This window comes from Rissa tridactyla, chromosome 9 (assembly GCF_028500815.1).
Source record: "Rissa tridactyla isolate bRisTri1 chromosome 9, bRisTri1.patW.cur.20221130, whole genome shotgun sequence".
Classification (NCBI taxonomy): domain Eukaryota; kingdom Metazoa; phylum Chordata; class Aves; order Charadriiformes; family Laridae; genus Rissa; species Rissa tridactyla.
The window spans coordinates 30,626,334-30,654,249 of record NC_071474.1 but is presented as its reverse complement, the minus strand read 5'-3'; the positions used below and the strand labels follow the sequence as shown (position 1 = coordinate 30,654,249).

Genomic DNA, 27,916 nt, shown 5'->3' with positions numbered 1-27,916 from the left:
TCTAACTCATCCCCCCTGACTTTCCACCAGCTTGTTGTATTTGCAACAGCTTTCTGAAACCAATCGATGGGGACTTTTCATTCGGGAATCAGTGGAACTAACTGAAAAGTCATCTCATACCTCTTCCAGCATGAAGTTTCCCAGATGAAGCACACGAAGCATTATAAATGCATGGCACGTTGTTTTTCTACATACATTATTTCTGCCATATGATTCTTTATTTACTCGCTGGATGCCGTGTTTCATTCTTTCAGTGATCTTTAAGACCCCTTTGTGAAGCCCTCAGCTCCTTTAGGAATTTCAGTTCAACGTCTTTTGGTCCCTGCCTATCCCTGTAGTTGAGACATCATCCCAAGGTTCCCAACAGAAGGGTTAATTTTTTGATGTACAGCCTGAGCTGCCACAAACCTGGCTTTTAGGAAGGACGCAGATTTCAAGCTAGATGTGGCTGGATGCTGCTGTACCCCTTATCACAGCCCACTTTTGATAAGGTGGATGGAAATGCCAAAGGCACAAATCATTCAGGATCTGCACACCATGACCCAACTGAATGAGAAGCTCCAACTATGGTTGGAGTCCAAGAAAGTCTTCATCAACAGGAGACTTCTGTCCCACCTGCCAAACACGTCGGAGAGCTGAAAAGTGCTTTAATACCCGATATCGCATAAAACATCTTCTCATTTGAAGAACAGTTTGCTAGGAATTTATTGCTGATTAATGCATGGTCCAAAATAGCTAAAGTATCCCACTTACACGTTTTGAAACTGATCTAATAATAATGGTATCATCTACCATAAATTATTCACATGGACCGCATTAGATAAATCAGCATAAATACAAATAAAGCCCTAGAAAGAGCATCTGTTTAACACTGCTGTCCCTCTTTAATACGTGCATCCTCAGAGCTCTTGGTCTGAGAAACTAATGAGGGGGATTTACAGACTGGGTCACCTGGGCAAACTTTCTGTTCCTCATTATGTTTTCAAATGTCGGCGCCCATTTTCAGTGACCACCAACAGCCTCAGGAAACAGAAAACAAGTTGCTAGTTAGCTTTCATCATTTCTTCACTGCCATAAGCAGCAGAGCTCTTCTGACCTTTGGAGAAAGCGTTTGCCTCCAGATGCGGAAAGGCGCCGTGCTGAAGAGCGGTCAGTATTTCCCAGTCTCTCTTTGCCTGGCATCCCTCTCTCAACCGCTCCGGTACAGCCACGTTTGACAAAAGTCGAGAGACCTGCGCTGAGCAGGACTGGGCTTGCAAGAAGGTGATCAAAGCCAGTGACCACTGGCAGTTCTACACACATCCACCGGTATTCAAAAAACACACGGGTTAAAATCTGCAGCATCGCCCTGAACGTTTTGGAAAATTCTCTCCTGCGCAGTATAGCGCCGTGATGCCCTCGAAAGCTGGATCAGGCTCCATCCTGATGTTACGAACACTTAAAAAACTTAAAAGTTAAAAAAAATAAATTTATGGAGGATGTTGAAAGGGCACCCCATCCAGTTGCCGCAATTTCCAGTTCTGTGCATCTTGTTTAACATGGTAAATTATACAGAGGCTCCTACAAAACTGCCCAGGCATCCAGATATTAGAAATTTTACATGATCTACTATGAGGATGTGAAGAGAAGTGCCAGCAATAGACATATTTAAGGTCTGTCCATTCACGTTAGTGGATTTTGAGATTCTGTGTCCCCCCCAGCCAGGATTTACTGTCCCTCAGCTGTTGACTGCAATGCAGACGAGGTGGGCTGGTGGGAAGCTCTGGGATGGCGTTCCTCTGCATCGCCCTCCAGGGCGGTACGAGGCAGACTCATCTCCTTGGCATTGCAGCGAGTTATGAACCTGCACCCTCTACATCGCTGAATCTCAGCTGAAGAGGTACTGACCACTGGATATTTTACATACTCTGTACGTAAATGTTTGTTTTACAGACGTCCAGTTACACAGCTTCGACCCAACGGCTTGCTTTAATTCCGAATCCCCAGAAAACACCCTTGCGAAGAAAAATAATGTCCTGGTGCTATCATGAATGAAACAAATGTCAAGCTCCAGAAACATCATTTTGCCCTCAGGACAGCAATTCTGAGAAGGGATGCGTGCAGATGTAATCCTGCAGCATCCACAGATTCTCTTACCCCTACCTCTCGGTGTGGCAACGCAAACAACTGGAAAACCAGCCCTCTGGAGGCAAAGAAAAATCCTGGCCACATTGCCTGAATTCCTGAGCACAGGATTTTCTCCTCCGAGCAGGCTTTGCCCACACCACCTCTTCAGTTCTTTCAAAAGCACGTATGGCAAAACAAGCGCTACAGGGAAAACAAGCTCTCCAGAAAGAAAGTGATGCTGTTTGGGAAAAACATTTCACATATGGCCTGGGATTTGCTTTTAATACACAATTTGTAACGTGCGCTGGAGCTGAACAGACTTATCTACTATTACATGGCTTTCCGACGACTCGTGGCACCTCTGTCCCCAGACCCCGCTGAGATCAGGGACCTGCAGCATCTACTCCAACTGCCCAGGTTTTTTCCTATTCTAAGATATACCCATATGGGGTTTTTACTTATTAAGAAAAACAAGGCAGAGTACTGAGACAAAACGCTGGTGTTAGAAGCACTCATCACCCGCAGAACGCCAGGAGGTCTCTTTTAGAGGAGCAGTTTAGGATTTTTGTTGATCATAGTTAGCATTTATAGGCTTGAGACAGTTGTTTATGTCCCGCATATTTTGCCACAGGCTACTCTCTTCATCTGATAATTGTCCTTTCAGCTGCAGTTAGAGCCTGCCAAAGGAGAAAGGCAATGAGAGAGGAGGAAGAGTTCTCTCCACATCCCCCTGGCTGGGAAACAGGGCTCGGGAGCAGCCAGGCTCCTCCAGGCTGGGCACCAGACGGAGCCCAGCCCAAGGGACCTCCCTGGGGACCATGGACATGAGGAGACCCCTTGCTCTCCCAGTTGGGCTGGGGAAGGCGTGAAGAGCCTCCCCAGTTTCATGCCCTCGCCCCCGCTGCTGGAAAGGGGACTAGGGGAGGGGGGAAGGCACATTCTCATCCCTGGGACTTGCCCACAACACCATCTCCCCGGCAGATGCCACCACATATGTGACACTGAGTCCACGGGCTCTCCCAGCTGCTGCTTCAGCTATGGGGTTCCTCACAGTTTATTACAACCAACAGCCTTTCAGGGGCATGGCACTTCCATATGGGGCATTACAACCCGTAACAGCAGGAAACAAGTCACCATGACAGAGGAAATACACTCTCTGGGTCTGCAGAATTACTGATTTACAACATAAAAGGCAATGGCCCCAACTAAAAATTCCTTACTTTCAAAAAATGCTTAAAACTGTAAGATGAGGTTTTGTCATATCCATCTCCATGGTCCTCTCGCTTCTTGCAGAAGACCAAGGCTTTCTCATACAGGAAGAGATGCCTCTGCATTGGCTTGAACCTGGCAAGATCCTTCATTTTTGTCGGACCTTTTCGGTGTCCCGTCCAAACACTGAAAGATCCTTGCATCAACACTTTCCCCAGTTCGCTCAGGTCACCCTGGTGAGAGTATGACAAATAAAAAAAAAAAGAAAGAAAGAAAGAAAAAGACGTCAATTAAAATGCAAGGGGACTGTCCAAACAATGACAGGCAACGGGGCCAGCCCTGTTCCAAGGCAGGTCACTCTAAGAATAGGTCTTCCTGGAAGGATCAGATGATTTTTTGGGAGAGACGGCACGGTGCCAGGAGGGAAGCAGAGGTCTCGGATGCAGGGCTGCAGCTGGCCTATGTGAAGGGATACAAGTCCGTAACTGGAAGAACTGAGAAGACAGGAAAGCTCTCCAGCTCCTGTGGAAGTCCAGGTCAAGGGCTCTGTCTACTTCAGTGGGAGAGGGCAGAGGAGATTTGAGCCTGAACTGAGGTCTCGGAGCATGGACTTCTCAAGGAGGCCAGGACTGGGACCAGCATCTCAGAAAGCCATCCCCTCACCCTTCTCTGAAGCCCTAGGAAAGACAACCGCTTCAATGGGCAAGGATCAAAATCAGAGAGGATTCAGTTGAATGTTGAATGAGAAATGCCATGAAGACACCCCAGGTGAATTAATAAGGTGGGCCATGAGACAACTAAGGTGCATGCCGGAAAAAATACTCTCGAGAACCACAAGGTGGCAAGTGTGAGCACTATGCAACTTTGGGTATGTCCTTTGGATACAAAGATTTTCCAAAATCCTGAAGTCATATGGAAGGCTGTCACTTGTTAAGAGCTTCCTGATCCCACACACTTTGTAGCTGCTCTAGTACAGTTTTTAGGTCATACGTTCTGGGACACTATCCATTCCCAATGCATCATCCGGCCGTAGTCTCCCATTACCCAAATCTACTCACATCATATCCTGTTATTGAAATCTGATGCATGGAGTCATTGACGGACTTTAGCAAATCCAACATTGCAACTAGAGCTTCTTGAAGTTCCTGAACTCCGTCACAGCTCGTGCTGTACTTTAGCAACTCCTGAAAATAGAAATGGAAGAGCACGTGTTGAACAAAACAGTTTTCCACCTCACCCGAAGTCTCCAATGTCCAAGAGCAACCTACACTGCCTAAGTTTCTTTTTTCATAGGTCACCAGAAAAAAGACTGGGTCTAAACCACAGTCAGTATGAGGTGCGCAACGAGCGACTGAAGCATGGCCCATTTTTTTCTGGGTTTCCTTAAGGACAGTGTCAGGTTACAGAGCGGCATCTGGCTCATCCGAGTTCTTTGTATTGTGTTTTCCTGCTTGGTAAGAAATGGGAAATAAGGCTGGGGTTTTCCATCAGCTGCCAATATGTCATATCTGCTGCAACCTTATTTGAAGGCATATGATTGTCTTCAGACTGGCAGACACAAGGAGCAGATTTATAAAATCCAGAGCCTTCAGGTCAATAAGCAGAAGACAGAGTTGGGTATTATACCACTAAATAATATAACTTTCATTTGCGATCTCCTCTGCCCACTTAGAGCTCCTCGTATACTCATCCCTCATTCAAGAAGCTGCAAGGTGGGGTTCAGAAGCCACCACCCCAGTTTTCTGTAAACTGGGAATAACAGCACTGCCCTGCCTTAGAGCAGGGACACAAGAATAAATGCATTAAAGATTACAGGCATCATAACAACCCTGAGGGGAAAAGGAGATGCATCAATATATTATAGTTCATTCATCACACGCTTACTATCATCTCTGGTTCAGTTTTCTTAGAGCTGCTTCTGTCCTTTTGCATCTCTGAACAGATGCAGTCTTTCTCCCCGTAAAAACAGTTTGTTAAGAGATCTTGTTCCTTTTCCAGGTATGTGGGTTTTCATCTTCTCTGAAAGTCACTATGGGAGGGCCAAGCTAAGCAGTATGCAATCTAAGGCTTGGTGCTGATTTACAAGTAACCTTTAATTGAAAAATAAAAGAAACCTGAAAGCAGATCTATCTCCTGATGCCCTTTCAAAGTAGAATATGAAATACCTTCAGAAGTAACTGGTACTTTGTCAGGCGCTGCACTGGTTTGAGCAAATAGGAATCCAGCCCGAGCTTGTGCTCCAATTTTCTTTGGCATTCCTGGAACCAAGAATTCCAATTAAGCAAGTTCTGCACCAACTATAAGTAGTTATTCCAACAGCACAACTAGTATGGTTTGCTGTCTTCAAAGATTTCATCTAAAATTGTCATATGGTGTCTATAACTAAAGAAATATTATAAAACCACATGAAGTAACATAATGAACAGATCTGCCTTAAACTCGTTGTGTACAAGAAACTCCAACAGTTATTTTTGTGAGGCTTCCATGCAATGGCACACAGAATATGCTGCAAAATCAGCAGGGTGCTGAAGAGAGTGTTTAGGACAAGTGAGTGTCCCAGGCTGATGCCTGCCTTGGTAGGAACACATGGCTCACCTGGAAGAAGGTGCTTTCGGAGCACTGCCTCCACAGGGACTCCGACCGGGGCTTGTTCTGGCAGTATTTCTCATACATCTGGAAATCCTGTCGCTGTAAGGGAAGCCGAAAGGCAAGTCACACACGCACAGACACCAACCTGCTGGGCGGACAAATAAGCTGAACACCCAAACTGTGAATTTGCTTTTATCTCTGCTTCCAACCTTAATATCTAAAAGTCACAGAGTTTGGGTAAAAGAACCGCTGCTGGGAATCACAGCGGTGTAGTCACGACCGCTGCTTTCCCCCATCTGCTGCTGCCCACACACCCACGCTCCCTGCCTTGCCAGTGGTATTGCCTACCAGGAGCATCTCACCCAACTGACATAACTGAGATGCTGCGGAGTGCGACATATCAGGAGAAACACTGGCCTTCAAGTCTGCTATATATGTGAAAATGAGTCACCTACCCTGTCTAGGAAACAACATCCCACTCTCTCGGGTGCTCCCAGGCAGCTTTCCAGACTGTGCAGGAAAATTCTGCAAGAGACGGGAGACGAGACAAAACGCGGCGGTGAGCAAGGCACGGTTTGGGGATTTAATTGTGAAAGGAAACCAGTCTGATGAAAAGAGGAATAGAGGCAGCATCGTACTTGTTGTGGAAGTCATATATCTCGGGCATGTTTCCGAAGAGGACGTCCTTCCTGTTCCTCAGCACGGGGGGCATGAGGATGAGCATGGCGGGGTTATCCATCTCAGCCCTGTAGCCCTGCGGGATGCAAAAGGGGCTCATCACTCAGTCGGTAAGGCCTTGGCTTGGCACCTCCTCGAAGGCAGATGAAAAAGGGATGTGAACAGACTTTTGATACAATCTGCTTTGTTTCAAAGTGCAGATTTTATTGCCTTATTTTTTTGTCCCTAAACCCCTGCCTTTCAGTCCCTGGGAATGTGGTCTGGCAGGGGATGGCTTGGGATGGCTCCCATGGAGATGCTCTCTATTGACCAAAGGCAAATGGCAGCCACCTTCTCCTCGCTATGGGCTGACTGTGGGAGAGGTCCCGGAGGGGCACTTGTCTGGGTTGAACACATCTGCTCTATGACTGTGGGACACAGGAGTGACAATGTGTTTGTACAGGGTATGCAGGGACACACAACCTCATGAGAACCGGTGCACGAGGTGGCTTCTTACAAAGCAGGGATGGCTTGAGATCAAATACCAAAATCAATGGGCTTTTTGCTCTTGCACAAGACCTGCCGAGCACCGGGGTCTCACTCTCCTTGATGCCTCAGGATTTCTGTCCTCTGTGACTCCACTTGCCTCTTGAAACCCAGTAAGGAGGAGCTGGAAGGGACACCGCTGCACTACAAATTGTTGGGTGGAACTAGGAAATAACGCAAAGCTCCCCTCAGAGACATCACATCACTGCACCAACGCAAAAACATACACTAGATGTGGTAACCATCCTAACTGTAGAGCAGGGAGAAGGCACGGCCAGAGCTCAGGACCATCGCTGCCAAGAAGACTCAAGAAGGCCATCGGCCACCACTCAAGCTGGCCACGCTAGTCACCCAATGTTGCACAGATTAAACAAAAGTAGTAAAAATGTTTCCAAAAATGTACTCAGAATGTATGGCATGTCTTCTTTGGCTTTCCAAGTTAATCTCTCACGCTCACTACAGTTGGGATCAGTATTCCTTACGCTAAGCAGGCATTTTGTAGTTGATTAAGACGACAAATATCTGGAAAAGCAGTCATTTATCTTTAACGGCTGCAAGCAGGCTTCCCTCTTTAAAGGAAATACTGTCTTCAGAAAAAGGCTATCTGGCCACTTTTCTCTATCTAGACTTGATACTCACAGTAATAAATCTGTGTACCTGCCAACCGCTTCATCACATAGTGTGGTTTAACAGAAAAAAAACAATCAGTGCAGGGCAATTATGTGTAACTACCTGCAGTCCAACAGATTTATAACCTCTTGCTCCTCAGCAAGAGAAATGCTGGGGGGGAAGAGGTATTTAAGAGCCAACTTGTTTTGGCCATCAGCAAGAGTTATTTTGAAATAAAGTAGAAGTGTCTAAAATGGCAGCATGAGAAATTATAATCTGATTTCTAAAGAAATGCGGGTTATACCTTCACGAACTTCACAGTACAGAGGCAGAATCCTCCCAATGATAAAACACAAGCTGCTTTCTTTTGTCTCCAAAAGGTAAAAGAAATTAGGGAACAGTTAAAAATAACAGCTTTTTGTACATTTTTCCAGGCATCGATAAAACTAATTACCAGCGCTTTTGTGTACAAACAGAAGGCTTCTCCCTCATTCTAGATGAAAAGCTCATCCTGACACCAACTGCTCCTGCAGATGCCTCCAACAAAGAAAAGCTAGGGAGAAAACTTGAATGTTTACGACCAGCTTGGGATCTGACAGTCTGGCAGAAACCTGCCCCACCGCATTTTTGCTTCGTTTGACAGAGTGGCAGGTGCCCTTTTGTACAAGTCACTGGGGAACGGTAATGAGCAACCTGAAGAAGTCACTCACCGTCAAGACAGTGAAGAGTTCCTCCACGTACACTCTCTCAGTTTCTATAAGCTCATTTATGACATGGCTAAAATAAAGAAGAATAAAAAAAAAAGCAGCATATTATTTTCATGTCTGTAAAAAACCCCACAGTTCAACAAGCCCAAAATCCAGCGTGATCTCATGAACAACCAACATAGGGAAGATAAAACAGGCAAAAGCACAAGAGATGGTCAGGTTGGCGGAACACACGGATGGGGCAGGGACCGGCCAGAAATAAACATCATTTTGAGTGAGGTAAACAGGGTGAAAGCTTACCCTTTTAGTATATCTAAGTTGTCATCACTGTCTGAAATAAAAGATTGCAAGGAATTCCGTTTTTCCTGGTAGTCGTGCATGACTTCAATCTGGAAGAGAAATGGGATGCAGTGGGAAGAGCTCCAGGGGGTCACTGCAGAGGCAGCATGAGCCCAGGCATCCCAGAGGCATCCCAGCCCTGATGCGGGCACGGGAACTCCTTGGGGAAGGAAGAAATACGCCTCCTTTTCAGAAATCCTTTGCGACACAAAACTTTTAAAAGGGCACAGCGTATAACGGGTAGCCAAACATTCCCAGAAATTACTCTGCCACATAAAACCTGAAAATACTGGTAACAAAATTCACTAGTGCAGAAACCGGAGAACAATTTCCCCAGGGGAAATATCTGTGGATGTGGAGTGTTGCTAATAGACATCACTGTTATGCAAAGAACAAGTTCAGGGAATAACTCCCAGGAAATCGATATCTGCGACTTGGAAAAACAACGCAAGATAGATCTCAGGTGCTGGACTAATCCAATTAAACCATACGGACATGAAGGGGCTGTTTGGTTCATTTTTTAAAAAGAGAAAAAGAGCATCTTCAAATCCAAAGTCAAAGTACAACCAATTTTTAGAAGGGTTTCCGTTTTTCAGTGTATAAAACTCATTCAGATTACAAGAATAATTTTTACCTTGCGAGAACTTGGAGTTTTCCTTGATGTTTTCTTCCCAGGGAGAGAGAGATCAAATGAAAACTTCAAACTGGAATTAAAATCCACGCCTTGGGCAGGAAATAAAAAAATATATAAGTATGTACTGTACATCATGAAGGAGATGGTTCAGACAGAAACTAACAAGTCACAAAGAAAAATGGGATACATTTTAAGAATGAATAATTAGCCAATTCTACAGGCAAACTGGCACAATAAAGGGTAACATCTCAAACAACAATACCGAGTACCAAATAATGCAAGTCACACAGATGGTCATAAAGGCCATAAAGTAGAAAGTAATCAGAAAAAGCGAGATGTCCATTAAGTGAATACTGTCATCAAAACCTAACAGAGTCTGTGAAGCCTGTGCAAATGATAGAAAACAATAAAATCAAATAAACTACCAAAAGGAACATCACCTACTGGGATACTGTTTTAAAGTCCTTTTATGAACGTAGGGCAAAATGCTCAGCTGGTATAAACTGTTTCTCCACCTTGAAAGAATTTATTGATACTGTCAGTAAATAATTACAACTTGTAATACTTTGGGTTACAGAGGTAAATTGGAAGCTTAAAAATAAAACACAGAATCACAGAACGGTTAGAGTTGGACGGGACCTTGAAGATCATCTCGTTCCAATGCCCCTGCCCTGGGCAGGGACACCTCCCACCAGACCGGGTTGCTCCAAGCCCCGTCCAGCCTGGCCTTGAACCCCTCCAGGGATGGGGCAGCCACAGCTTCTCTGGGCAACCTGGGCCAGGGGCTCACCACCCTCACAGCAAAGAATTTCTTCCTGATATCCAATCTAAATCTCCCCTCTTCCAGTTTGAAGCCATTATCCCTCATCCTGTCACTACATGCCCTTGTAGAAAGTCCCTCTCCAGCTTTCCTGTAGGGCCCCTTCAAACAACACCGATCTCCCCAATGAGTTATATGGTGTCTTTCAAATACTTCTTATTCCTGAATTGTTAATATGACAATACTTCACCAAAAGGGTCTTTTCCCCCAAGATAAATGGCAATAAGGAATTTCTCCAGCTCTGTGAGGGGTCTGTTGCACAGACACAACGTGGCAGAGGACGGAGGAGGCAGCTGGGACCAGCAGGGGATCAACAATGACCCATTTTGGCAGTGGCAAGACATCGTGCTGGCTCCAGCCAGCCCCAGTGGCTGCACCAATCTCCGAGGTGGACCAAAAATAAACATGGTCTGATGTGCACTATTCACCTTTTTTACAAACAGGAAAAAAAAAAAAAAAAGCAGGCCAGCAAAGTAAACATCTAAAAAAAGATTGGACTAATGAAATATCTTTCCAGTAGGGTGCAAAAAGGTCTCACAACACATACAAATGCAACAGCAGCTGCGTCTAGATTGAGGGTTTCAGCAGCGCTGACACTGAGGAGCCACCTTTGGCGAAACAGCAGATGTAGGGAGGAAAATGGATGCAGAGGAACACAACCCCCCATGGAGAACGAGTGCCCCACCTTCAGATGGGGCCGCGGTAAGACAAAACCATGACGTGTTCTCACACTCACGGGGCCTTAAACCTCCCCGTGCAAACACGCCGCGTGAGGCAGGAGAGAGGTGGATGCTGGGGAGCAGACCAGAGGTGTGTGGGGTGTGACCCATCGCGGACAGGAAGATCCAAAAAAACAGGGACCTGCCAGTGGTCCTACTGGGAGACTCCCACTGGGAGGAAGGGAACATGGAGAGGAAGATAGGTGAGAGAGGGTCACCAGCTGCAGCTCCATGTTTTGTTGCAAATGACTTTGCCCCAGCACTTGGGCTCGGCCGCAGCCTGCCGTACCGCTTCCACACACCTTCCTACGCTTCACAGCTCAGGAGGGGGTGGGTTTACTCTTTTTCCCCCCCAAAAAAAAACTGGTTTGAAAATTAGAACCACATTTATCAGACAGGCTTCAAATCCAGGGCAAAGATGAATGAGGAAGCATCTGTCCTCAGATGGAAAAAGAAGGGGTGGGGGAAACAAAAGGAAGAAAGAAAAAGAGGACAAAAGGAAAGTGCTTGGAGGTGGTTTGGTTTCAATCCACGCCATAAAACCCCTCCATCCCAAAGCGCTCCCGGCGGAGCCTCGCGTGTGTCTTCAACACTGCACATCACGCCAGCAGGACAGCAGCATTTTGATGTTCTGTGTCCAACAGAGGCCTTATTAAAAAGCTCTCTTGGCATGATCTATCCAAAGAGGAACCTTTTGCCTTTCCCCGCTTGCTGGCTATGCCCCTTTCAACAGGCTTGATCATCCCTTTCAGGATAGGGATTAATGGAGGATACCTGGGCTTTGCAGGCAGCGACCGCCTTTGCTAGAAAAACGTGCATCCCATAAAGGCATGAAATAAGTGCAGCCGATTGATGAAGGTCTCAGAACATCCCCCCGAGGTGGCCACCCATTTACACCCACTCTTTAGGTCAATAATTCCTCCCGAATACTTTCCTGTTTCTAGAAAGTTGGGAAAGCTACATTAGGTAAAATGGGCAATACTCCAAAGGCTCAGCTTTTTTCCTGATTGAGGAAAGGGGCTGAGAGGCCAGTGTGGTCTAGTGAAGGGGCCACCAGCCCAGGAAAAGGAAATTTGGGATTTATTTACTGCTCTGGCCTGCACCTATTCCCCTCACTGCATCCAGCTCCATTCCCATCCTCGGCTAATTTGGCTATTCACATGTCACCCGCTTAATTGGAGCCACTTTCACTCTTTGTATGACACCTGCTACCATTCACCATAACCAATATTCATTAATTCATCGTCAAAATTTTGTGTTAAACCACAAATATTTAATTACTTTATGCAGTCAGATCACTGAATTTAATATTCCCACGTAACTTAGCATCTCCCTGGTTTAAAATACACAGATGTTACTTTAGAATACTTTTTAATTCTGATACATACAGGGCTGCCAAGGATGAAAGGTTTAACGTTATCATTTAAAGCTAACATTGTGGCACATCCCATTACCAAAATCAAGGCAGAACATTCAGTGACCTCAGTTCAATCAGAATTTGTACCTCGATGGGCATTAATTATTCCATAATGGGGATTTAAGGGAAGACACTCTCAAGGAATCAAAGGGAATTAAGCATCCAGCTTCTCATTTCTCTTCGTGAGATTTGAGCTCCTCATTTCTCTGAGCTCCTTTGCAAACATCAGTCTCCCTTTATGTCAGTTCCAGCTGAAGACAGCTATGGAGACTGTCACAGAGAATAGGTACGCTAATAAATTTATAAGCCTTGCCCTTTTTCCCCTGTAGTACTAATTCACCAGTTTTCAGCCCGGTAGGATGCTAGTAAAGCAGAACTGGAAGTACGCACTGTTTACAGCTCTCTTTTTTCACTGAGTGGGAAGGGAAAATAAATACCAAGCAACCAGCCCCATTCTTCACACAGGTATGGGAAGCTCAACACAAAAACTGGAAAGATAATAAATCATCTCATATATATTCAGCGCTATCCAACAACTCTGTATCAGCCAGCAAGGTCTAGCTGGTTTCTCAAAACCATCCTTAGCCTTACTCTTCCTGCCTCAAAGCAAAATTATCATCTGAAAATACCACAAACGTAAAATATTTTACCATGTTTAGGAGAGAATAATGGTGATTTTGATCTTGGTGGATTTTCTGGCCGAGGGGCTACCAATTGGACTGGCCGCACGTGTTTATCCAACAGCTTCTTGAAGCAAGCCTGCCGATTCTCAAACATGCTCCGAACATTTTCAAGCTTGACCTGCACTGACTGTATCTGGCACTGTAGAGAGCGAAAGAGACTCCCGTGATCAAAAAACAACCACTATTTTGCACTTTGACCCAAAAGAGAGGAGCATGAAGCTGACAACACCCTCCGATCTTGCTTTTTACTTGTTAAGGAACCGGAGGGGTTGCTTACCTTTAATTCAGATGTTAAGACCGACTCAAAATCGTAGTGTAGGGCCTGGGGATCATAGTTTAAGTAGGCTGAAGAGCTTTCAAGAAACCTTTCTATGTCCTGGAGAGCTTTCTGAGCGCCTTCTTTAGACTGGCACTTATCCATCTGCTGGTTGGCGAGCAGGTAGGCACCTTCGTCGCAGCACTGCAGAGCCTGGGGACAGCAGGGTGCAAACACAGGGAGCGAGACCATGAGCAGCACCCCTTCTAAATCAAGGTTCCCATCAGGAAGACCGTTTACCGGCTCTGTATTTTCAACATGGAGCTAATTAGTACTCCCCTGAAGACCTCAGCAGCTATCACGTTTTGATTAGAAAGCAGAAAGGCCACATATTTTCTGGAGAGTGACTGCAGTCCTCAGCATGCCCAGACAAGATGTGCTCCCACTTGTACCTGGGTAAAACCAGTGGTTTAACTGACACAGAAGCACTATTTAGCGCATAGTTGAACCAAATGACAAGCAGATCTTCATTTATCCAACTCAGAAAGCTGAAGGGGGCACTACAGAGTTTACGATGAGACAGGCAGGTTTCTTGAGTTAAACACCTGGCTTGGTGCAGACCTGCACTGCGAGGAATGATCAAAGGAATTGCATTCATTTTTTTTTAAAAAATAAGGATTTCAAATCGCAGTTTTACGTTCTACATTTGACACGCACAGGTAATAGCTGAACACCAGGCTGGGGTTTGGTTGGCACTCGCACCCTGTGGTGTGCACAGGCGTGAGAAGATGCTGCAGCCAAGAACTGAGGACCTCCAGCGCTGTGAATGGGAAGGAAAGCCCTGGAGAGCAGGAGCACGCTGGGCTAGACCCATGGGCTAGATCACCAGCACGGACCAGGACTGCAAGGAGCCCAGGAGAGGACGCTGCCAACGAATCCTCCATCCCCACAGATTAACACAATATTGAAGTGGAGCCCAAGGAGAAGAAAAAAAAAAAAAACAACACAACTTCCCTACTCCCACAAAAGCAGTGAAATGGAACAGGGTCAACCTTCACTGCTTCTCTTAATGGCCTCAAGCATTATTACAGCCGCGTGCCTTCTGGCCTAATTAGCGCGAATTTCCCTAAATGAATACTTGATGCTGATTAAGATATCAAAGAGCTTTGGAGCCACATGACTCCACTTCCATGCTAGCACACAGCAGCTGCGCCTATCTACCAATCTGTCACCTTATTTTACAGTCAGCTATGTTCATTCTTAATAAATCGCTAAGCAAAAAGGGCTGGAGTTGATCTGAAAGTGTTACCTCTATTGCACTGGGTATGAAAACTTCAAAAGTCAATTAATGTATGGATGCAGCACACAAGTATGACCAAGAGCAGCTGAACTTTGGTGTTCTGAATTTCCCCCTGGAGATGCCCACCTCTTTCTGCTGACTATTCACAGCACCAGAGATATCTGCTAACTTCGCCAGCTAAGTGAGGGGTGAAGCACTCCTCCAGCCTCTGGGGAACACTTTCCTACCATAAAATGATGAAACAAAACCGCAAATTTCAGATGCTTCCAGCTAAGCAGTGGAGAGGCTAACCCCATGGAGAAGCTAACTATCTACTTCTGAGGGCATGGTGTCTCCGAACTCTACCTGCTGAAGGCGGGTATGAAGATCCAAAGTCTTCTGCAGTCGCATCTGCTTCCTTTTGATCTCATCGGACAAGACATCGGAGTGGTGCCGCAGCTCGTTGCATTGCTGGCAGATTAAGTTGAGCGCATAGTGGTGATTTGCTGCTAGCTGGTGTCCGTGTAGTATCACCACCTGAGCCTTCCCTATCAGATCCTTCAGCGAAAGGAAGAGAATGGATTGCACAGTTACTGAGATAATGCCAAAATATCTACATATAGCAACGTGCACTTTCTCATCTTACCAGGTTTCAGGGACACACGGGGATGACTGCCATTAGGCGCAGCCAGAATGGGTGGCTTACGCAGGATAAAATGGCATCCATCATCGGGGAAAAAAAAAAAATTTTGCTATCCAAAAGGAGGATGAAGAAGAAAGCAGTATTTCACCAAGCACGCAATGCCAGGAACGGCTGCTGGCCATGAACTGCTGTCGTCTCCAGGAGCTGCACTCTAAAAGAAACTGCAGCCGACATCCAGTTTAGGCACACTATGCTCGTAGAGTGCGAAAGGGAATTTGAGCAGTTAAGGTTTATGGTGAAAATAAACCAGGCCCTTTGCAGCAAAGCTTGATGCAAAGAGCATGCCATCTCCTCTGCACATCTTGGTTGGTGTAACAGTCACGTCTTCTCCAGGATTGGCTTTCTGCTGGGACCCCTGCCCTGTTGCTCCCTGTCTGCCTGGCCTTTTGCTCCTCCTCCCTCCCTCCCTCCACAAACATTTCTTCCCAACAGCCAAAAAGGCTCAGACCTTTCCCATAGGGCTCTTCTTTTCAGAGAAGCCTCTGGGGGTTGTGTCCAGATCCCTCAGGATTTCTCCACTGACCCTGGCCCACGTGCCAAGTACACCCCTTTGCAGAAGTCACATCCTCAGTCGGGCTCCTGCGAATCATCTCTTTCCACTCTTCTTTCCCCCTACAGCTCTTAGTCTTCATCCATATGTTACGTTCAAATCACAGACACGTCAAGATAGCAACTTTTTTTGCCTCTCTATGCGCCTGGTAACAAGTCTCTGCCTATTAGCACTGCTAAAGCACTTCACATATAAATAATTCTTCTTCCAGCTCATTAACTCCCACACCTCCCCTATGTTCAGACATTTATCTGTTCTGGATTTTCACGGTGGCTCAGCAATTTATTTTAACTATGATAATTAAATACCTCGTTCCTGGCTTTCAGAGTGATCAGAGCAAAGACGTGAAATCAATCCTTCTGTGCAGCTACTTACCAACAAATTACACCAGAACCAGGCAATTTCAGAAAGCACCTCCTACCACAAACACAGAATGCGCCTCTCGTGTTTCGTTAGTGCCTCTTTCTGTGAAAGATTGTCTCACCTGAGCCATACCATCAAAGTGACCCAGGTCCTTGAGCCTCTGTTTTACTTGGGGGACGCTGTCACCAGTGTCGGGCAGCTCCGCTTGCTGACCCATTAAAAATTCAATGGCATTCTTGACCTAGACACAAAGAAGAAGACTGCTGCAAAAGGATACAAAGCACAGGCAGAAAAAAATCACTCTCAGACCACAATTAATCACACTTTAGCAAAGACTGCTAAATCCAATAATAAAACTAGTGTCCAAGAACTAATTTCTAAATTCAAAGATGCTTCTGTCAGCAAAATCTATGCGACTGCAGGGCAGTGATACCTAAATTAGCTCTGAATGAGGAAGCACAGTGGTCTCCCCAGGCTCGCTAGCCCTGCCAGAGTCAAGGAACAGCAGCATAAATTAAACACTCTCAAAATAAAAAGCATAATGACTTCTCTCCTCTCCCCTCCTTTTCATCTCCAACTCTTCCTTCTGCCAACAGAAACGCATCTGATCATACCTCTTGAAAACTTTGCTCAAACTTCCACAGTTGCAGATATTGCTCCATTTTTAACTGATGTTTTTCCCAGAAGCCATCAAAAGCTGTCTCCATCTCGCGCAGCTGACCGAGTAACCTGGAGGACAGAAAAAGGATAGGATCGGAACAATTTGCAAACAGAGGACAAGCAGAGATGGACAAGCCCTAGAGATCACCTATTCAGGTCTTCTGGACCCAAGCTCTCAGGAGAAGTCAATGGGTGCATATATATGACTTGTGAAGATCTCAGGGGGATTTTAATGAAATCTTCACTGCAGATAACAGCACCTGTGTGAAGCTGTTGTTGCTGCCTCCATTTATCTGAACAATAGCTGGGAGCCTGGCACGGGAGAACCCTGCAGCTGCTCCACAGCCTCATCGTCTCAGTGGGGGGAGAAAATCAGAGCAGGTCAAAGCAATTTGATGGGTCTGGAGCAAAACTCTGGTATCTTTGTCTTTATCTGTTTGACAGGTGACCTAAACAGCACATCTACACTTAAAAACCTTGAGTTTTTCCATTCAAAAAAATCAGGCAAACTGGGAACACAGTGCACTCACCGATTCACAGTCTCCCAGTCCCCAGGCCTCTCGCAGTGCTGGTCCTGACTGCATTCCCCGGCGTCAGGGTCTTCAAAACTGCTCAAAAGCAAGTTTCCCTCTTTTGTGACTGCTGTAATATCTTCCTGTACAATGCAAAACATTTCTGATTCAGGCTACTTTTCGCGAGGTAAGCCCTTTCGTGTTTCCCCTGCCTTAGTTCCCCTCTACGAAATGAGGCACCACCAGACCACAGGGCCCCCAGCAGACGTTTTAGTCCCCTTAATGCTGGGTACTGCACATCGATTCAAGAGGCAGGAGGACAGCATTACCACAGGTCTCTCCTGGTGAGCAGGAGGGTTTGTATTAGATATCTATCTACAAATTTCATGTATTCAAGCAAGTTATTTCTGCAGCTTGGAGGCTGTGCTTCTCCATCCAGGTCACCAAAGGAGGCTGTGGGAAGAGCATCCCATAGTGGTGCAATGCTGGGACTGAGACCCAGGTGAGAGCCCTTGGTGTGTTCATTAGCATCAACTGAGGTGCTTTGTCCCACGTTGAGCTCAGCCCCAAAGCAAACAGGTGCATTCAGTCAATTATTTTCAGCAAAAACAGACCAAATGCAAAGGTGAGAAGGTAGGAGAAAACAAATGTAGTTGATGAACTGAGTTGGAAGAAGCCCCGAAGGAAAGATCTCTGCATGGCTCCATTGGAGAGCCAACTCCTGAAGGAGGGAGAGCCCATCCTGGGAGATGGCCAGATTTCTATTGCAAGAGAAACAACAGCAAAAACACTTTAGGGAAAAGATTCAGAAAGCACAGTTGTGCTTAAATGTCTGCCTGTCCCAGATAGCTCACAGCAACCTAAACATAACAGCATCTTCAGGGCAGCAGCACAGGAGCAGAAGGACACGGCCACAGGAGCTTCTCCTCCCCCACACACAAAGTGTCCACTGCTGGTTTGCATCCCTATCACTAAAACATCACGGAAGGTGACCCCAAGGCAACCCCCTCCCCATCCAAAAGGAAGGGGAATTACGCAGCGTGCTTTGGACCGCAGGTGGCCGCTGTTTCATCCTCTCGCATCTCACTCCCCAGAGCCTGGCATTCCCCTTGTGATTCAAAGCCTTTCATTATACGTACGACAAAGTAGCTCAACTGTCAAACAGGCGTTAACTTGATTTTTTTTCCCCACTCAGTATATCAAAGAGGTTAATTTCTTAGTTACTCTGTTTAATTAATTTGTCATTTTTGCATTGCGTTCGCAACCTGCTCCTGTTTGGTATCACAGCTATATAAATTATTCTGATCAACTCATTATTTGAATTCAGGAATCGGCTGTACCAGTCCTGGGGTTGTCATGAGAGAGACAAGGATCCTGTGGCTTGCTGCCACCAAAATCTGAGCCCGGTTTCTCGTCTGCTTTCATCTTTCACGGACTTAGAAGGAACAAAAGAAAAAAAAAAAGCAGCCAACAGACTTCATTTCAGTCAAAAGCCAATGAGTGCTTTTGATATTTGAAATTAATAGATGGGGCATTAAAAGCAACAGATGCCTTGTACCGAGCACTGCTGTGCTTTATATGCAAATGAAAACACATGATGTGTTTTATTTCTCCCCAGAGGAGAGCATGTATTACCCACCGGTTTATATACAGGACCACACTGCTTAGCTGATATTTGCCCCCTACGCTTTGGCTACAGTCCTAAGCGTGAAGTTTAAGTCAGTAGGTCGTATCGCAATAGATGTAGCTGCTGTTTTATACTACAGCTCGCTTCACCTTCGAAGAAGAAATAAAGGACTACTGGCAGTATCTATAATAAGACTTTCCACACATACGCGCATACGTTTATGCCTACACACAGCACACTTTGGATGTCATTGTGCATATTTCTTACAGGCAGCCTTCTGGGAACCCACTGTCACGTGGGTGACAAATGATTATAAATGAAAATAGATACACTTCTTTGACTTATGTAAATGAATCCTGTCATAAAGGAAAGGACCTCATTCTTCAGCCTCACAGCACAGCTATTAACATGGGAATCGTCTCTGAAGTGAGGGTTTGGGGACAGGCCTGTGCTGTCCCCCAGAAAGGTGCAGGAGAAGCAAAGCCAACGGCTGGATCTAGCAGCAGCTGGCTGCACTAAAGCATCCCCTAACTCCTGTAATAATTGTAATCGCAATCACTAATTGGTGGGGGGAAAAAAAAATAAAATATTAAAGACACAAGTGTTGTTTAAGATGAAACATGAAGGCTCACATGAAGACAGGGGTCACATCAGGCACCCTCTGTAGCAGGAACCCTCTGCCTTGGATGCTCTCCAGCACAGCCCCCCCTCGGGGACGCTGCACCAGGCGGAGGGACCTGGGGACAAACCACCCCTCCAGGCCCGCTGGTCATCTTTGGGTGCAGCTTCTTCCGGCCCTGGGGGTGAAGCGGAGGGACACCCCCCCAAGGGCAGGATCCCACAGGTGACAAAGCCTCCCACCCTCCTGCCAGTGAGACCTGCAGAGCCCCTGAGGGGGAGCACAACACAGATGCCACCTCCCGCAGCCAGCAAGGAGGCGGCAGCTGAGACACTTTGCTGGATGCCGGCAGGGTAATTTGCTTGAGTGGATGGCAAATCTAAGGCTAACATACAGAAATAGTCATGCTGTGTTTTATTTTGTCTGTCAACATGCATGGGAGGGAAGGAGGAGTGGGCACCAAACAAACAGGCAGCCAAACCCCAGAAATCCCATCTTGCTGCGCAAACTGGGGCTGGAAACGTGCGGCTGAGCCACCGCTGGGACATACCTTGAGCTGGTAGTACTTCTCCGTGCGCAGGGCCAGGATGCGCTCGATGGAATACATGTCGTCCGGTAGCTCAGTCTCTGCCAGCTCTGTGCCAAAGGATTGTAACATCTGCGCAATTTCCTTCACGGTTAGTGCAAAACTCTCGATTGCCTGGTGGGAGCCAATAATTGCAATCAAGTTTGGGATTCAAGGTGTTCCTACGGCTCAGTAAGAGTGCACAAAGAGCCACGGCTGAGATCTGCAGGGGAGCCCAACAGCTTGTTCTGGGAGGGGTGGGTGGGATGTCCACCCCAGACGGAGCTGGTGTGTGCTGCAGTGCATCAGCTAGTGGCCACCAACGTGTGGCCAGGTGGCCTGTGGTGCAGACTGGCTCCACAGACTTAAATAAGGACAGTACTGGGCAGAGACACCTCCTGCTTTGTTTTCTGCTGCCTGTTCTTGTGCACTCTGAGATTTTCCCTACCACATATTGGAGGTCTATAGCAGAAGCCACCATAGGATCCATCTCCCATATTCCTGTAATCCCTCTTGTATTATTTTTCTCCTCTGGTTAACTGGGAACCACCTCCAGGCAGTAAGGCTTTGGAAATATATTTGGGTTCTTCATGATGGATGTTTCCAGCTTTGCAAGCCCAAATGGTGGGTTACAAGGCAGTCTGGCATCACGGCCACCTCATCCACAGCTTCACCAAGAGGATGAGGGAGGGAGCTAAACAGCATGCTGGTGACAAACTGGAGACAGCGGGATGGAAGTGAGTGCTGCTGGTACCTCCCCAGCACATCCCAGGCAGCCACTGGGAGCTCTGGGCGCCAGATGGATCCCACCCCATGGGGTGAGGTGGGTCTCTCCCAGACCCGCTCACGGCTCCGGCTCTGCTTCTCAGAATGGGGTAATAAACTCAACTGTAGCTGATAGAATTTGTATTTTCTTTAAGCAGTGCCTGTTTTCCATGGAAATTGCAAGAAATGTTTTATGAGCACACTACAAGGGAATTTTGAGAGAAGATTTTCATACAGACACTGATCTACCATATGCAGCCACGGTCTAGAAACTATCCTTTCCTTAGATTAACATTTTTTGTCATTCATTTTGTCATTTTTGTCTCCAAATGTGAGTGCTATGCCATTATCACATTAACACATCATGCAAAAGAACAAAACTAAGAGCCAAAAATTCAAAAAAAACCAAAAAAACATTAACTTAGCAGTGCATCAAGCATAAACTGGCACAAAGTTAATGGCACAAGCAATGGCTTGAGTTATTCCAGCTACAATGTCTTGTGCTTTTGCCTTTATACTGAGCTCCACATCTGCTGGTGTGGATGATGTTGCAGGACAAGGGGCACAAGGACGTCTGGCACATTATTCGTTAGTGCTTTGATCTGTTGGGAAGGTAACTGGGAATCCAATCCGCTATTAATCCGGCAGACAAAGTCCCAGTGAAAACTAGGAGCGTACAGGAAGCATAGAAACGCACATCAAGGGAACTAAATGCCTGATCCCTGCTAATATCAAAGGAAAATTTTTGCAATGAAAAAAAAATAATAAAAGGAAATCTTCTGAATTCTCTGCACTTGGTCAGTATGCAGAGAGCAATCTCACTGCTGCTCTCTCATTGCTCACCTCCATCCCTGGAAAGATGATGGAACAGCTCATTCTGGGCGTCATCTCAAGGCATGTGGAGGAAAAGAAAGCTATCAGAAGTAGTCAACATGGATTCACCAAGTGGAAATCATGTCTGACTAATCTGATAGCCTTCTATGATGGCACGACTGGATGGATAGATGAGGGGAAGGTGGTAGATGTTGTCTACCTTGACTTCAGCAAGGCGTTAGACATGGTCTCCCACAGCATGCTCATAGGGAAGCTTAGGAAGTGTGGGTTAGATGAATGGACAGTGGGGTGGACTGAAAACTGGTTGAAAGAGCTCAGAGGGTGGTGATTAGGGGCACAGAGTCTAGTTGGAGGTCAGTGACCAGTGGTGTTCCCCAGGGGTCAGTACCGGGCCCAGCCCTGCTCAATATGTTCATCAATGACCTGGATGAAGGGACAGAGTGCACCCTCAGCACGTTTGCTGATGACACAAAGCTGGGGGGGGGTGGCTGACACACCAGAAGGCTGTGACCCCATCCAGAGAGACCTGGACAGGCTGGAGAGTTGGGCAGAGAGAAACCTTATGAAATTCAACAAGGGCAAGTGTAGGGTGCTGCACCTGGGGAGGAATAACCCCCTGCACCAGGACAGGTTGGGGGTGACCTGCTGGAGAGCAGCTCTGTGCAAAGAGACCTGAGAGTCCTGGTGGACAACAGGATGACCATGGGCCAGCAATGTGCCCTCGTGGCCAAGAAGGCCAATGGCATCCTGGGGGGCATCAAGAAGAGTGTGGCCAGCAGGTGGAGGGAGGTCATCCTCCCCCTCTGCTCTGCCCTGGGGAGGCCACATCTGGAGTGCTGTGTCCAGTGCTGGGCTCCCCGGTTCCAGAAGGACAGGGAACTGCTGGAGAGGGGACAGCAAAGGGCTACCCAGATAACAAGGGGACTGGAACACCTCTCTCATGGAGAAAGGCTGAGGGATTTGGGTCTCTTCAGTCTGGAAAAAAGACGACTGAGGGGGGATCTTATCAACGCTTATAAATACTGAAAGGGTGGGTGTCAGGAGGATGGGGCCAGGCTCTTTTCAGTGGGGCCCAGTGACAGGACAAGGGGTAACGGGCACAAACTTGACCATGGGAAGTTTCACCTCAACATGAGGAGGAACTTCTTTCCTGTGAGGGTGGCAGAGCCCTGGCACAGGCTGCCCAGAGAGGTGGTGGAGTCTCCGTCTCTGGAGACATTCCAAACCCGCCTGGAGGCGTTCCTGTGCCACCTGCTCTGGGTGACCCTGCTCTGGCAGGGGGTTGGACTAGATGATCTCCAGAGGTCCCTTCCAACCCCCACCATTCTGTGATTCTGTGATTGCCCTGGTTCCCAAACACATTTGTGATATTAATCACACGAAGCAATCGTTATTAAAAAAAAAAAAAAGTCTATTCTGTACCTACCAGTAAGAGAATTTTAATAAAGACTTAAGAAGACAGATCTTTCGAGAGCAGTTTCAAAAGGAGCCTGAGGGAGTTAATCATCCAATTCCCTTACAAACCCATCAGGTGCCTAACACCACTTGACTCCTTTGCACATCTGATCAAGGGAATGCAGTTGGCTTCAGGGGTTTCTTCCAGCTCCCCGTTGCCTGCTGCCTTACAGAAAACCTTCCGCAATTGACCCCCAACACCCAGGCACCCAGTACGTACAGTCCTGAAGATGACCCACTCGCTGTGGCAGTACTCCAGGGTGCCTCCAAACTCCGGGGTTAATTGCTGCTCATCAATGTATGTCAGCAGGTCGCTAACGGAGCTCAGCATCACAACCTACAACCAAGGCAACACCGTTAGTTGGTTGATCATCACTTCTCCTCAAGACACACACAGTTCGAGCCTACAAATATTTTATGTATCAAAAAACTGGGTTTGCTCTAAATATTGCTCTACAGCATGGCTTTCTTCTTATGCTTATGGCTTAACATGGCTTTTCATTGATGTATTTGACCATTTTTGTAAGCCAACCCTGTTCTCCCAGGTGCTTTCTTCCTTCCATGCAAAGCACTGTGAGATGCTGCAGTATCTGACTGCAGAACAGAGCTGAAAGCAAAGGTAATGCAGCTTTTTGCAGGTTTTTCCCAGGGTATTTCTGGGAAAATATATACATTTTAATGCATCATGAAGCACCGGCCAATTTCACGTAAATATATACTCATGAGTTTTTGTGAAATATATACTCATGTCGTGTGCAAATGACAACCATTTTAGGGTGAAAAATGCAAAGTTTCTGAAAATCATCTTATTTCCTAAAGGAAAACATTGGTTTGTTTTGTGGGTTTGTAATTGTGTCAACTTTAGATTCCATAAATGTATTTCCCTTCTCTTAATTATTCTCATTATGCCCTATAATCAAGGTGGCTTTAAAAGTCTTGGAAACTTTGACTTGAGACTACAAAACCATTTCAGTAGCAATTTTAGAAACAAATACCAACGTGATGTTGGCATGGAGTTTACACTGAGATCATAATGGTGATTTTGGGTGGAATTCATAGCAAAAGCTTCACTAGACATGTCTTTTGACTTTCCAGCCATTAAACAAATTTCTGAGTATGGTTTCATCTTCCCCAGAGGCAGCAGCCCATCACCCACCACCACGGACAAGCTCTGTGGGGAGAAAACTGCACACAAAGAAGGTGAAAAATGCTACAGGAGAAATTTGGTGGAGAGAAATTTGGTGGAAATAAGGCATTCCTGGCAGAGACACTCCGGTTACTCTTCACATGGGTGCCTGCAGAGTGGGACAGTGTCACCTTCCCGACCTGAGGAGTGCGGGCAGCCTCCTATCCCGCCCAGGCACACCACCTCCGCACACTCGTACCGGTAACTTGAGTAGAAAATCCTCCTGACTGAACCGAAATCCAATGTCAGTGAAGGTGCGCTGGAAAAACCCCGTGGGACGAAGAACCATCACCAAGTGCAGGTTCCCTGGGAAAGATGCCTGCAAGGAAACAGAGACGACATTCAACATGGGGATGTGGCAGGTCCAACAACGGCTTTTAAATGTCTTGAAAAAAGGGGAAATCATTCAGATCTGAGTATTTTTTTTTTCCGATTGCCCCTGATAGCCTTTTCTTAGTTTCAAAAGAGGAGGGAGACAATGGAAGTGGTTTAGAGATACGGGACGTACCTGCAGGAGCATTGCGCAGTTCCTCTGCCCTTTGGAGCAGGCAGGACTTCAGCCGTCCACCTTATTATAAACTTTAATACTATATATTGTGTTCAGTGTTATAACTTGGGGAGTGAAATTACAATTCAGCGGGGAACAGAAGGCCGGAACATTGAGGGGAATGACAGACAGATTGAGGATGCAGAATTTATTGCCAAACTCGCTAATCATCCCATAACTGCATCAAGCGTACTCTTCTTGTCCCTGCTAATTACCAGGCAACATTTAATTTGTGTAAGAATTTGGAATTTCCTGTCTACGCTGCTGGAGCCTTTCCACAAGCATATGGTTGGCAGGTGTGTTTTTAAATAGATCTGTGAAAAGGGTGCTTGAGAATGAAAAAGAATTTTTAAGAAAGTAGGAGTCATATCATTAAATTATGGATAAGTGCATGATGCAAAGAATTGAGTTAATTAAGACATATGATTTTCTCTGAGATCCTGCCAGGCCAGGTTACATTTCTCTATATATTTCTCCTTGTATTATCCTCCTCCATTATCCTCCAAGAAAGATGATAGTAGAGTCTATAGCAAAGGTGAGAGTAACGAACGTGTTTAGGTATTTCGCACTGCAGGGCACTTAATCTATGCCTTCAAAACAAAGACTGCTCCCGTAAACATGCATTAGCGTTGGTCAAAAAAGCCATGATTCACAGTTGAGAGCTGACATCCATGAACCACGTTATAACTTGTTTGCTGTGTTTTCTTTTGTAGGATAGGTCAGGTTGTGGCTTCCATTGCCCACAACTCCACTCAGAGGCGGACAGTGACTTTTAGGATCAAATAAGCCACATAAATTCAATATATCGATCTGCTGCTATTTCAAGTAGGAGCAGGAAAAAATACAGAAATTAATGTGAATGAAGTGCCAAATTCATACCCTTTGGAAGTCAACAAAGAATGGTGCCACGGACAAAGATCTGGCATCAGAAACAAAGAGCAAACCATTAAATAACGGACACATTTGTGCTGGCGCGGGGCCCTGGGAGCTGTACCTCTGTTACACAGCACCTGGTTAGCACACAACGTCTCCAAAACAGCTGCCAGCCCCAGGCGCACAGGGATGGCTACAGCCATGGGACACCCAAGGAATCAACGTCCAACCCCATCTAAGCTGCAGATGGGCCACAGGTCTAAACCTGGCCATGGAGTCATGGCTCTGAGTCAGGTTTTGCCCAAGAAAGCGTGGGTGGGAAGCTGCAGGAGAGCCAGGTTCAGCTCCCTGCTTCAATGCGTCTTTAATTAGCTCTACAAGGAAGATCAGCTCTCCTGCAAGACAACCCCAAGCAGGCCCTCCAACCACCCAGCTACTAGACGCAGCTCTGAAAAGACACTATCTCAGAGACCCTGCTCTGCTCAGGATTATTAAATTGAGCTTCCCATATTACTAGAAAGAAAATAATCCACAGGCTACTGGGTATCTCCAAGGAGCTGGAGTGGTTCCTCACTTTGAGAAGAGCCTCTGCCTCGGATGCAAAAAGCCTTCACTGAGGAAAGCACCACCAGAACTGGCACAGGTTTGGAGACATTTTCAATGAACTGAAAATTTACAGCATTAATATTTCACTGGAAAGTCTCTGGCAAGCTCTACGCTCCTCCTCCAGCATATCCCAGAGAAGCTGGCTGCCTCCCCCACCTCACCACGCTGGCTCTCCCTTGGACCCAGTAAACGCTGCTATTGCTCTTTCCAGGCCTGTTGGCTGACCTGGCTAGTCCTTGACACTCTTCATCCTCTGGCACATCCCAGGAAGAGACCTGTCCGTCTGCGTTCATGGCAATGTCGTGCCCGTCCCTGCAGAGCTGTGAGTCCATCATGTGTCATTCTCTCACGCCCACCCTTAAGTCTGTGTTTGCCTCATTTTACATCCTGCTCATTTCCCAGTGGGCTTTTCTCTGCAGACAGGACAAGGGTAGCATCCCCCAACAAGGTTTCAAAGATATCACCAAGGAGCCACCACGAGCTGCAAACCCCAAAGGACAGGATGTTTTTGCTCCAAGACAGGCCCTGCACCCTGACGTTGATGGCTCAAGCCGACTTGAACCAAAGCCTTGTGAAGCCAATGGTCTTATAGTGCTTTAAAGGAGCTCAGAGGATGCAATTTTAGGTCCTTCTGCATGGTTATGAGTCCATTGTAGGTGAATCCAATGGCAAAATCCCACAGAGTTTGGGAAAAGTTACCGTCTTCAGCTCAGAAATACAAAAGTGCGTTCTGGTCTCTGAACTTTAGACTCCTACTTTGACCGCCTCCTGAAAAATGCATCAGCAGTATCTTTGAGAAGAACAGCCACCCAGAGATGCACCTTCCCTTGCTCTTATCTCATTATCCCCCTCCATCCTCTGTCCCCTTTAACCCTGTTTGGCACTTCAAGCAGAGATGAGACAGCTTTGCCCTCTCCTACTCCTCCAAGTCACAGAATCATAGAACGGTTTGGGTTAGGAGGGACCTTAAACATCACCTAGTTCCAACCCCCCTGCCCTAGGCAGGGACACCTCCCACTAGACCAGGCTGGTCAAAGCCCCATCCAGCCTGGCCTTGAACATCTCCATGGAAGGGGCATACACAACTTTTCTGAGCAACCTTCTTGACATGTAAAGTCCTTCTTGACATGCACCCTTCGTGCACAGAGCAGGCTCCCTGGGGGAAGGGCCTCGGTCACCAAACCATAATGCCCCATGGGAACCTGCAAATTTTGAATGTCTTCTCCTGTGAGCCCTTGGGCAGGAAACCCACAGCTCCAGGAAGATGGACCAGCAATCAGGAGGCATGCAGGGCCCCCTGCCAAAACTACATTGCAACAGCCACTAGGTGCGAGCCACCTCTCTGAGAGCAAAGGTGTCTTTGGACAGCTTTGGTTTCACCAACGCAAGATGCCAACATAGAAGAAGAGACCATAACCTGGCACTCACAGAGGCAAATTCTTCTTTGATACAACTTTATGTCCCATACACACACAACCGTA

General features: G+C 46.6%; 1 protein-coding gene across 2 annotated transcripts in view; it reads right to left on the bottom strand.

The window, feature by feature from the left end:
- The window catches only part of LOC128915213 (proto-oncogene DBL-like), a 71,765-nt gene that overhangs the window by 20,487 nt on the left and 23,362 nt on the right, over positions 1-27,916 (bottom strand). For both annotated transcript variants that reach the window (XM_054215292.1, XM_054215293.1), the window contains exons 5-22: positions 24,609-24,728; positions 23,444-23,560; positions 20,155-20,304; positions 17,377-17,501; positions 16,801-16,915; positions 16,308-16,427; positions 14,937-15,128; positions 13,313-13,504; positions 13,003-13,174; positions 9,397-9,485; positions 8,724-8,812; positions 8,427-8,493; positions 6,543-6,658; positions 6,360-6,429; positions 5,911-6,003; positions 5,481-5,573; positions 4,374-4,499; positions 3,327-3,548 (exon numbers count right to left, since the gene is read on the bottom strand). In XM_054215292.1, the coding sequence (XP_054071267.1) occupies positions 3,327-3,548; positions 4,374-4,499; positions 5,481-5,573; positions 5,911-6,003; positions 6,360-6,429; positions 6,543-6,658; positions 8,427-8,493; positions 8,724-8,812; positions 9,397-9,485; positions 13,003-13,174; positions 13,313-13,504; positions 14,937-15,128; positions 16,308-16,427; positions 16,801-16,915; positions 17,377-17,501; positions 20,155-20,304; positions 23,444-23,560; positions 24,609-24,728 (2,268 nt within the window). The remainder of the gene's footprint in view (positions 1-3,326; positions 3,549-4,373; positions 4,500-5,480; positions 5,574-5,910; positions 6,004-6,359; positions 6,430-6,542; positions 6,659-8,426; positions 8,494-8,723; positions 8,813-9,396; positions 9,486-13,002; positions 13,175-13,312; positions 13,505-14,936; positions 15,129-16,307; positions 16,428-16,800; positions 16,916-17,376; positions 17,502-20,154; positions 20,305-23,443; positions 23,561-24,608; positions 24,729-27,916) is intronic.